This window comes from Hippocampus zosterae, chromosome 16, assembly GCF_025434085.1.
Source record: "Hippocampus zosterae strain Florida chromosome 16, ASM2543408v3, whole genome shotgun sequence".
In the NCBI taxonomy this organism is placed as follows: domain Eukaryota; kingdom Metazoa; phylum Chordata; class Actinopteri; order Syngnathiformes; family Syngnathidae; genus Hippocampus; species Hippocampus zosterae.
In genome coordinates, this window is record NC_067466.1 from 19,583,199 (window position 1) to 19,593,792 (window position 10,594).

The following is a 10,594-nucleotide window of genomic DNA, read 5'->3' on the forward strand; positions in this document are numbered from 1 at the left end:
AAATGACACGATGGAGCGCCTCCTTTATTTGCCAGCCGAGCGTTGGCCTCGGTCGCTGCGTCTGAAGGCGGCGTGGCCCCCCTCTGTCTTCTTCCCCTTTCTTATGGAATGGGGGGAGGGATGCCATTTTTCCTCCAGTGAAGCGGTTCTACAAGCTTTTGTTTCCACCAAATCCATCCCGTACATCGGAGATTAGAGGACGCACCTCCACCTTTGAGAGGTTTAAAAAAGAAGAATGGTGAAATTTGGAGTTTTGTCAGCATCTGGAGGCACCTGCATTGGTTTGAGGGGGGCGCTTCCAAACGAAAAGCAGTTTTTTCTTTTCATTTCCTTTTCTTGGCCGAGCCGTTGTGGAAGCGGAAGAGAAAAAGGTCCGCGATCAGACTACGGAGTCGCCCGTCAACGGTAACGGCCACGAAAAGGAGTTTGACGTCGTTGCAACGGGACTCGGAGTGACTCGGCGCAACGCTCCAAACAAAACGGCGTCTCGTCGGTCAAGCGTCGTCGTCGTCGTCGTCGCTCGCCGCCAGGCTGCTGTCGGTCGACTTGGCGTCCTCGTCGTCATCCTGCGCCGGCGTCTGCTCCGGCGGCGGCGGCTGGGACGCGGGCGGCGCGGCGCTCGGCGACGGAGGGCCGGCCCCCCCCGCCGGCTGCGGCCCCTCAAGGAAGGACGACCAACCTTTCAGGCGCTCTTCACGTTCGCGGCTCGTCTCCTCCACCTTCGTGCGAGCGGCGCCAGAGAGAGATTGGCTTCATTTTGGCATCTTGAGAAAATCAAGAGGAAGGCGTCGAAAGCAAGGGTCCACTTTGAGCCCCCCCTACCTGATAGTCGGTGGCGCCGTCCCACAGCTGCGCGCTGAGCTGGCGACCTCCGAACCAGCGTCCGTGGAAGGACAGGATGCAGGCGTCGGCGTGCTCCTGCTCCTTGAAGGCCACCGAAGCCACGCCGTCCGGATGCCTCTGCCCGGCCACAGCGGCGGCCGTCATGCAAACAGGCCGTTGCAAGATGGCGGCGGCGACGGCGGCGGCGGCCACTCACGTCGAACAGGATGACCTTCTTGACCTCGCCGAACTTCTCGCACTCCGAGCGCAGGTCGTCGCGGTATTCGTTCAAAACCAGAGGGTCCTCCTGAACAAGCGCCCGCGCCACATTTGACTTGAGGTGCGCGTCGCGCGTCTTTGTATGCCACCGAGCGGTCCGTCCGCACGGCTTTGCGTGCGTCGTTTGCGCGGATTCACACATTTGCTGCGTGCGTACCTCAAAGTCGCTGGGATGAAACATGTTCCTGATGATGACGACCTTCTCGTGCCGCTTCCTGGCGTCTCCCTGCTTTTGGGGTCTCCAGTCCAACTGTCTGCTCGGACATAAACGCGTCAGCGTCACGAGGCGGCTGGCGCACACGCAGGCGCAGGCGGCTAGCGCGGCTACTTTTGCTGCTGCTTCATCTTCTTGCGGTAGTCCTTGTTCTTCTTCTTCTTCTTGCTGGCGTCGTATTGGCCTTTGAGTTGGAAGCGAGCCGCCTCCACGTGCACTTTGTAGCCTCTGACCTCCGACTCGTCCATGAGGCGCACGGCCAACTCCACCGACTCCCTCTGAAGGCAAAGCGCTTTGGCCTGAGCTCAGTGTGTTCAAATGAAAGCAAATTGGAGATCTACATGCACACAAAATCGGTTACACGTAGAAATGAGGACAACTAAAAAGTAATTCATCCTCTGACCCCCCCAAAATGCATTTCCACCAAAAACAGCTCGACAGCAAGCAACTGTATCTCCCGCCTAGCATGATGGACATTGTCTCCACTCTGAGCTCATCGGTACGGCGCTCATAGTTATTCGATGCCTGAGGATCAAGATGGCAGGACTGCGAGTGTTGTACCACCAATAGACGGGTTTTGCGCAACAATTTGCGTAAACGTTAAGGCGCGCCGCGACGCGGACTTTGCATTAGCACTAAGCTAGCAGGGTCACGGTGAGCAAAAGAAAGAGCCCCATTGGAGGGGGGGGGGGGGGGGCGGAACCTTGAGGTAGCAGCAGAGGCCGTCTCCTTTCAGGTTGCCGTCTTGGTCCTTGTACAGTTTGACCTTGAAGTCTTCAGTGATGGGGTCTCTCATGACGATGCCGCACTTGGACATCAACGCCACAAACTCTTCGGGGCTCGTGTCGGGGGGCAGGCCTGCAAGCGCGCCGCCGCCGGTCAGAGCAATGGAAAGGAGTCGAGCGCGTGCACGCACGCTACTCACCGGACACGTAGACGTTGGTGTTCTTGGTGTCCTCCATGTCAAACCAGCCTGAAACACAGCTCGGAGCTTAACGTCATGGTCGCACGCTAAGCTAAGCTAAGCTAGTGGCGAGCGCCTCCATTCAAACGTGACGGCGCCGAAGCTAGTTGCCATTCCCTGTGAGCACTCGGCTGGAGGAATTCAAGGCCTCCGCAGCGTTTTGCATTCCACGCGCTTCTTTGACTCAAGATCAAGGGCGAGCGGTCCAAAATCCCGCCGCCGCCCACGTGCCTTACCCGGATCCGCTTTCCTCTTCTCCCCTTTGCGCTTGCCGTCCGCGGCCTCGGCCGCGCTCGTCGGCCGCTCCGATCTCGGATCGGACGCCGGCTCCCGCGCCGTCTTCTCCCCGACCGCCGGCCGCTTCTCGGTTTCCGCGGCGACCGGCTGCGCCGCCGCGTCGCCTTCCTGAGCGAAGCCGTAGTTGGCCTGGTAGGCCGCCAAGAAGTCCTCCGTGATCTGCGCGCAATTGCAAGGCGATCAACGGGGACGCGGCGCGACTCCGCCGGGGTGCGGCCGTACCTTGGGGAACCAGGCCTTCTTGTCGTGGTCCCAGTCGTACACGGTGCCGTCGTGGGGGTCCGTGTAGGTGAAGGGATCCGAAGCTTCTTGGCTTCTCTTGCCGTACTGCTCCTGAAGGCGCAGCTGCTCTTCAAATTCTTTGTTGGCCTCGCCACTCATCTGCGCCCATCACGTCGTCATCAATCAACAGCAACACACGGACGTTTCTTTCAATCTGTCTGAGTCCATGCATCGGATGGACAAATATCGCTTCTTTTCTATCACCTTTCCTGAAGACGCTATTTCAAATGAACAGTGCCAATTTTTTTTTTAATGCACAAACCTAAACCGATAAGGTTAAGGCAAAAGTGTTGATGGTTTTCAAAGCATCTGTAGACCTTCCTTCCTTCCATCCATATCCTGAGCCGCTTTTCCTCACAAGGGTGCCGCTCAACTGGTTGCCAATCACAGGGTGTGCAAGTCACCTGCCACCTGTTTTTGGAAGGAAAGCCGGAGCCGGAATCGAACCCTGCACCTCTGCACTGGGAGCCCGAGGCGCTAAGCAGTCGCCCACCGGGCCGCCCCTTTGCAAATGTTGTGGAAATCAGCCTGCCTCCATGTGTGTGACCGCCCGCAATAACATCCTTGTCATCGAAATGGGCATCAGCCTCACTCGAGTTTATTAAGCGTTTCATTGTTTGCGACTTTTTTTCCCCTCCGTGCACCGCGGGAGGGCTTCTTTTCACGAGCCTTGCTTCTGCCCTTTCATTGTAAGCCGCGTGCATATTTGTGGGATGATTTGTTTTGCCACACGCAAACCCATTTTACTGTCACTACCTGACCGCAGATTGTAATCATACCAACAGACGTCGAGTGTGCGGGCGCGGATTGAGAGTGAAGCGCAGTCGGCCCCACAAACGTTGGGAGTTATTTTGGTGCGCGGAGGTGTTTGCTATTTTGACCCGCACACGCGCACTCGATGCTAAGCTAGCACCACTGAGCTCGCCTTACTTTTCCGCGGCGTCGAGAGTCCGAATGGCGACGGAAAGCTGCAGACGTGGGCGCGACGGGCCCCTAACTCGCCGACATTCTTTTGCACGCCGGTGTTTTCGTAGGAACTTCTTGCGGACAAAGGCGCCGCGCTAACGTTCGACAGGAGGCTCGACTCGCGGTGAGGCTTAAAACGAGTACTTCCGGCTGGCAGTCCGTCCGCGCATGCGTGCCTATTCGACGAGGACCGCTCCGTTTGGGGCGCTCGCCCGAACCTCCTTTGCTTGCGCCGACGGCGAAACGGGCGCTCTCGACCGGCACCCCGCCCGCTCCTTTGGTTCCGAGAACCGAATCGGCCGTCCGCGCGATAGCCTCGCGATCGGGCTCGTTAGCCGCTTGCTGGCTAGCAGCTAACATTGCTAGCTATAGCTTCCTCGCTGCCAGTTGGCGGAAGATGGCGGAGAGCGGCGGCGCTGCCGGCAGCGGCCCGGACCCGGCCAGCCTGCCGCCAGGGGACCCGCAGCTCATTGCCATGATCGTGGAGCACCTGAAGAACCGCGGACTGTTCGACGAGTTCCGCCGAGACTGCCTGGCGGACGTTGACACCAAAGTAGCCCGCTCCTGACAAGCCGCAGTCAAATGTCCTCTCCACCATTATTTCTGTTGATCACCCGTAGCATAACTTTATGCACACACCTCTATTCATACATTTCATTATTCCCACTCTTATTGCGGTGTGTTTCATCTGTTAATTTAATTTTACAAGAGCGTATTGCTCCCGCATCGGGAAGAAAAAGTTCAATAGGACGTTATGCTGTGAGGAAACGGTTTTACATTGCAAGTTGAACTCGAACAAAAGCAAGCAATTCCTTCCCGTTGGCGTCTAACCAAGCAAAGGTCGAAGCTAGCTAATTGCACCGCTCCTGTCCACATGAAGGCCACAACGTGAACATTTCCAACACAACGGAACCAGAAGGAATTGCAGAATCGAAAGCTTTCAAAGTGTCACTTTGTTTATGTCACAATCCCGTTGTCATGTTCTCCGCTTGCAGCCGGCCTACCAGAACCTCCGTCAGAAGGTGGACAACTTTGTGACGTCGCACCTAAGCACTCAGGAGTGGAAGCCGTCCAATAACAAGAACCAGATGAGAAACGGACTCCGACACAGCGTGGTCCAGTAAGTCGCCGCCACCGGCGCCGCGTGTGCGCCTGTGCCTTCGCTGACGTCGCTTGCGGTTTGCGTGTGGAGGTCGGGCATGTTGGAGTCGGGGGTGGACCGGATCATCACTCAAGTGGTGGACCCCAAAATGAACCACACCTTTCGGCCGCACATCGAGACGGCCATCCACGACTTTCTGTCGGCAGACAAGAAGGACGACGACGCCGGAGCCTCGGAGCAGCCGCAACCCTCCGAGGGACCCAAAACCCCTTAAAAGAGCCCCCCCCATCCCCCACTCGTATTCGGTTATTCTTGCAAGAATTCGTTGTAATCCAAACATGCTATCATCGCAGTCATGGAATGAGAAGTGAGCCAAATAAGGCCGAATTCCACCCGAATTGCGCTGCGAAAAGAACGTCACGAGTACCCCGGGGAACGTTGGCAGCTCCTCACACTTTAATTAAAGTTGAGTTAAATTGCCCTGGTGTAAACTTTGACATGTTGAAAAGGTGAGCGTTTCACCATTTCATCTGTGTTCATGCAGTCAATTTTGCATTTCAGCTCCTTGTGTAAGAAGCGCAGAAACAAAGAGGTGAGCGTTCAACAGGTCAAAGTTCATCCTGACATTTGACCTCGAAACCCAAGATCACAAACTTTTGAATTGGTGTCGTGTGGTTCTGGAGTTATTTTATTTCGGCAGTGTGTGACGTACGACTCGGGAGCGATCCTTTTCATTTTGCTTGTCACCTGCACCCCCTGCTGGAGTGGAGTTGAAGTGCGCCTTTTATTATAACACTACCTGATTCTCGTTTTTTTTTATGCTTCGATCAAATGTCCCGTGGTTGTGTATGTGCGCATGGAATGTGTTTCATTGAGCATTTTAATAAGATACTACAAAAAAAGGAGTTGGTTTTGCGTGTATTGAATTTGACGAGACCGAAAACCTCAGCGGGAACCCAAAGAGGCCTCATCTGCCCGCACTTCAAATGGTGGCTTAGCAGTTGAACAAAACCTTGTAGTCGCCTCTACGCTGCGGTCCACCGTGTCATCATTTCTCCATGGCGAGGAAGGTGTGACTGATGACTTTTAGTGGCGGGAGCGAGCGAAGCGGACTTTCTTTCTGAGGGCAAGGCGGGTTCAAAGGTCACAAGGGTGAAAAGCCGGTCAAAAGAAAAACCTGATCAATGTCACTTTTCGGAAGTCGACGCCTCCGCGCGGCCCGGCCCTCGTAAACTTGTACGACGACGATAAGATGAATCAAGAGAATTGACCGGTAGCCATCGTCGGTGATGGATGAGCGGCACGAGCTTGCGTCGCCGTGACGTCACGGTGACGTTACCGCGTCGTCGGCGCCGAGCGGGCCAGAATAGCCGGTGCGGCGGCCTCGAGGCTTTGTGCGTGCGCGGGAAGAGCGTGTGTGCGTGCGTGCAGGTGCACGCGCGGAAGATGCTGAACATGTGGAAGGTTCGAGAGCTGGTGGACAAAGCGTAAGTAAGGCGGCGGCCCGCTAACGAGCTAAGCTATACAAAAGCCGGCTCGCGGCCGTGACGTCACGGCCGTTAGCCGCCGCTCAATGTCGAGCCGCCGTCCTCCCGCGGGCAACTCGGTAAGAAGGAAACGGGCGCCACGCGAAAGAATGAGCTCGGCTAGCTTGGAACGGTGTCGTTCGGGCGCCCGGACCCCTCCTCCCCCGTCGCGAAGGAGGTGCGGGCTAATGGCCGGCCGGCGACGCGCGGGCGACGGCAGCGCTTTCGAGCCCCTCCGTCGCGCGCAGGGGAGGCCGTTGCTCGCCGCCCGGCGCACAAAGCCACCGTTGCAACCGAGCCGAATCGTGTTGCGGGTGTGTCAAATGGCAATTGGGAGGAGGAAACGTGGAATTGGACTTTGCTGAACAAAGCTGGACCAACCCCGCCACTGAGCTCATGTGACATCGTCGGCGCCCGCTCCGGAGAAGCGCCGCACAGAAAGCCGCATTGTGGCGTAAATACGCCACGGAGGGCGATTAAATAGTCGGCATGGGCGAACGGTGCGCCACCTACACTCGTGCCGAGATCAAACGAGTCATCGCATCTGAACCAAACGCCGTGGAACACGTCCGAGTGGTACTCATTATGCGAGGTGGAGTCCCCATCCCGTGTCGCTGGTTCCGTGTCCTCTGTGCCTTGTAAATGCCAATTTCCACGCGGGAGGGGTGACGCCTGACATGCTTGTGTGTGTGTCTATGGTTGGCGTGCGCGCGCATCGCCAGTACCAACGTGGTGATGAACTACTCCGACGTGGAGTCCAAGGTGAGAGAGGCCACCAACGACGACCCCTGGGGGCCGTCCGGCCAGCTGATGGGAGAAATCGCCAAGTAGGTGCAAGACCGGCACGCCGAGTCGGAGCGCCTCCGCCTTGGCTTAGCCGATGGCGTGTGCGCAGGTCCACCTTCATGTACGAGCAGTTCCCCGAGGTGATGAACATGCTGTGGACCAGGATGCTGAAAGACAACAAGAAGAACTGGAGGCGCGTCTACAAGGTGAGTGCAAAGGAGGACGCCGTTTTCCAGGCCAAAAGCGGTTGTTGGGCGGGGTCGGGACTTTGCGGACCCGGATCGGAGCCCTGCGCTGTGGCCGCAGGCCTTGCTGCTGCTGGCCTACCTGATCAGGAACGGATCGGAGCGGGTGGTGACCAGCGCGCGAGAACACATCTACGACCTGCGATCCCTGGAGAACTACCGCTTCACGGGTCAGTCGGCGCCCGCTCCCTCGCCGCCGCCGCCGCCTTCCCCCCGTTGAAACGTGCGCCCCGGACAGACGAAAACGGCAGAGACCAAGGCATCAACGTGCGGCAGAAGGTCAAGGAGACGGTGGAGTTTGTCCAGGACGACGAGCGACTGCGAGAGGAGCGCAAGAAAGCCAAGAAGAACAAGGACAAGTACATCGGGGTCTCCTCGGACAGCCTGGGAGGAGCCGCCTCCAAGAACCGTGAGTGGCACCCGCCGACGTGGCCGCGGCCCCTCCGCTAACCCCGCCCAATCGAAACCATTGAAACGCGCGCAGCCTGTGAGCCGGAGCGCGGCAAATGGGAGGAGGACTGGGACAAGGGCCGGGCGGCGTTCCCCTTCGGCGAGAAGCTCGGCGAGATCGGCGAGAAGATCGGCAGCACCATCGACGACACCATCGGCCGCTTCCGCAAGAAGGAGCGCGACCGCTCGCCCGACGGCATCAGGTCGGCTGGCGTGGCCACGCGCAAGCTTTTTGCCTCGCTTTCCTCCCCGCTCATTTGCGGCCTTCCGCGCCAGCGACAACGAGGAGGACGCCACGTCCGGGAAGGGCCCGCGGGAAGCCGGCGAGAGCGCCGCCGCGCGCCGGCGCGGCAAGACTTTGGACCCGGGGGCCGCCGCCCGCTGCACCGGGGACGGGAGTCCCGACCAGGACCAGGTACGGCGCCGGAGAAGGAAGCGGCTTCCCGGCAAGAAGAGCGGACGGTCGCCCGCGTCTTCCTGGCCGTGCTTTGACCCGCCTTCTGACTAGGTGTCCGGCGGCGGGGGGGGGCCGGCCGACCTGCCGGTCATCGATTCGTTGGCCGTCGGTGAGCGTCCGTCCGTCCGAGCGGGCGCCGCATCCGCCGACCTGCTCGCCGCCTTTGCCGACTTCTCGTCAGCGGCGGCGTCCGCCAGCCTGCCCCCCTCCGGCGGTAAGACCGGCTTTCTTCCTCATTGGTCTTCCTCAGCCAAAACGCCCGTCGTTGTCCCGCTTTGGATGCGCTCGACTCGCTGGGCTCCAAATTTGAAGTTTGAGCCCCGCGCCGCTTGTCCGAGTGGGAAGGCTCACTCATCCGGGTCCGCAATCCAGGCGGAATGTGGGCGGATCACGGGGCATTTTGTTTTTGGAGGGGGTCCGCAAGGTCAGCAAATATCTCGACGCCGGCGCCTCATGTGTCTCCCGAGCAGCGGCGGCAACGGCTGACGGCGGCGCAGACTTTGGAGACTGGAGCGCCTTCGCGGAGCCCCCGACGGCGGCGGCCGACTTGTTGGGCGGCGAGCCCGCCCGCGTCCCGCCTTCCGCCGAGCTCTTTGACCTGATGGCCGGGGCGCTGAGCGCCTCGCAGAGTTTGACCTTCGCGCCCTTCGCCGCCTTTGACGCGCCCGCCAACATGCCGGCGTCTCGCTCCCAGCAGGTGTGGAGCGCTGCGCCGTCTTGCGTTTTCACATCTTGCTTTTCCTTGTCGATCAGCCGCCCGCCATTTTCTTGTCTGACGTCAGAGTCTGGGAGCTTTGACGTCTTGGCCGCCCGTCGGACTCCAGCCGAAGGTCGGGGTCCCGGCTCAGGGATCTTTAGGCTCCACCTGGTCCGACCCGTCCGTCAACATCAGCCTGGACTTGTTGTCGCCGAGCCCCAAGCCCGCAAAGTCACCGGCGGCCCTCAAGGACGGCGCGCGGCAGCAAGGTAGCGTGGCCCCCGCTCCCTTCCGTTCATTTGCAAGCGTTGGCGTGGCCGCTGGATGCCTTTGGCGCCCGATTTACTTGCGCGTGGCTCAACCTTATTTTGCCGTCAACGGCTCCGTTTTTTTGTCCTTGGAGGTGTCCAAAAACCTCGGCTTTAGTCGCGTCTTTGTTTTGGTGGCTCGGTCGCTTTGCGGAGCGCGGTATTTTGTATTTAGTATTAAGCCTGTTCAAGGAGAGGCTAACCGAGAGCCGCCGCTGCGTCTTTGCAGGCGCGCCGCCTCCCGTCCGCACGCTGTTGAACAACTTGGGCGGCCTGGACCTCAACCTGGCATCGCCGCCGCTCCCCGTCGGACCTCCGACCAATCCGGGCGTGGCAACGGGCGGGCCCGCGGCCGTCAGGATGGGGGCGCCGGGGCTCGGCGCCGCGGCGGGGGGCGCGCCCCGCCAGGACGACCTCGCCGGCAAGACCGGATGGCTCTTGGGCCACTTTGCAAATTGAAGGGGCGTGTCCAAGTGAGGCGAGCGCTGGCGGCGGTGCGCCTCGCCCCTCGGCACGCCGCGCTCGCCATCCTCCCAACTCCCGACAAGTTTGCACGGCGGCCTTCGGGGTGACGTTTCAGGACGGCCCCGAAACGCGCGCCGACCTTTCCCGGTCACCGCCCGGAACGTGTCGAATGTTTCCCGGGACCTGAATGGCGCAATTCCCAAGAGGCCATCCTGCGACTCTTCCGGTCGGTTTGCGAGCGACCACCGCCCGCGCTTTGACGTCTCGAGAGCGAGACGAGTTCAACGATCCGTCGAGGGCGCCGGGCGGCAACCGAGACCGACCGACAAAGAAGCCTCCCGCAAAGGCCTGCGCCCTTGGAAACGAGCGGGGGACGCGCCGGCGTCAATTCCAGCAGGAAATTGTGAACGTTGCCGCCGGGCTCCTTTCCAACGGTGACTTGCGCAAAGCGTCCACAAACAAAACGGCTGCACAGCTGTCGGCGGGGCAAAGGAAGTGGAATGCGTGCGGCTCCAACGCCCCTCCGACTTTGGAGCCCATCCACGCGCGTTTTGAACGTCAGCACAACAACCAAATGAAATGCGCTGAAGTCCACGGATGGTTTTGCGCGTACTTGGGACCAAATGTTTATTTTGTTACTCTCACAAGGACAATTTTCGGTGTTTCTTTTTGGGTACAAGCCTGTCACTTCCTTGGACATGCAATTAAATTTGGGAAAGCTCTGCGAGTGACTT

The 10,594-nt window shown here is 59.4% G+C and overlaps 3 protein-coding genes across 3 annotated transcripts; 2 read left to right on the forward strand and 1 right to left on the reverse strand.

Moving 5' to 3' along the window:
- Positions 1-6: 6 nt before the first annotated feature.
- On the reverse strand, positions 7-3,963 carry htatsf1 (HIV-1 Tat specific factor 1). Its single transcript, XM_052048095.1, has 10 exons — positions 3,789-3,963; positions 2,799-2,957; positions 2,516-2,735; positions 2,241-2,288; positions 2,019-2,173; positions 1,430-1,593; positions 1,259-1,355; positions 1,040-1,129; positions 823-960; positions 7-719 (listed from the first exon to the last, which is right to left on the reverse strand). Exons 2-10 carry the CDS (start codon positions 2,955-2,957, stop codon positions 495-497), a joined length of 1,296 nt encoding a protein of 431 aa, XP_051904055.1. The 5' UTR covers positions 3,789-3,963; the 3' UTR covers positions 7-494.
- A 46-nt stretch (positions 3,964-4,009) lies between these two features.
- Positions 4,010-5,810, forward strand: bod1 (biorientation of chromosomes in cell division 1). The gene is made up of 3 exons (XM_052048097.1): positions 4,010-4,377; positions 4,820-4,944; positions 5,017-5,810. The coding sequence occupies exons 1-3, from the start codon at positions 4,222-4,224 to the stop codon at positions 5,198-5,200; spliced, it is 465 nt and encodes a 154-aa protein (XP_051904057.1). The 5' UTR covers positions 4,010-4,221; the 3' UTR covers positions 5,201-5,810.
- Positions 5,811-6,241: 431 nt separating this feature from the next.
- LOC127589028 (clathrin interactor 1-like) lies at positions 6,242-10,351 on the forward strand. The gene is made up of 11 exons (XM_052048092.1): positions 6,242-6,413; positions 7,175-7,279; positions 7,348-7,444; positions 7,545-7,653; positions 7,722-7,892; positions 7,968-8,136; positions 8,210-8,348; positions 8,442-8,604; positions 8,861-9,087; positions 9,173-9,356; positions 9,625-10,351. The coding sequence occupies exons 1-11, from the start codon at positions 6,373-6,375 to the stop codon at positions 9,852-9,854; spliced, it is 1,635 nt and encodes a 544-aa protein (XP_051904052.1). The 5' UTR covers positions 6,242-6,372; the 3' UTR covers positions 9,855-10,351.
- Positions 10,352-10,594: the final 243 nt, after the last annotated feature.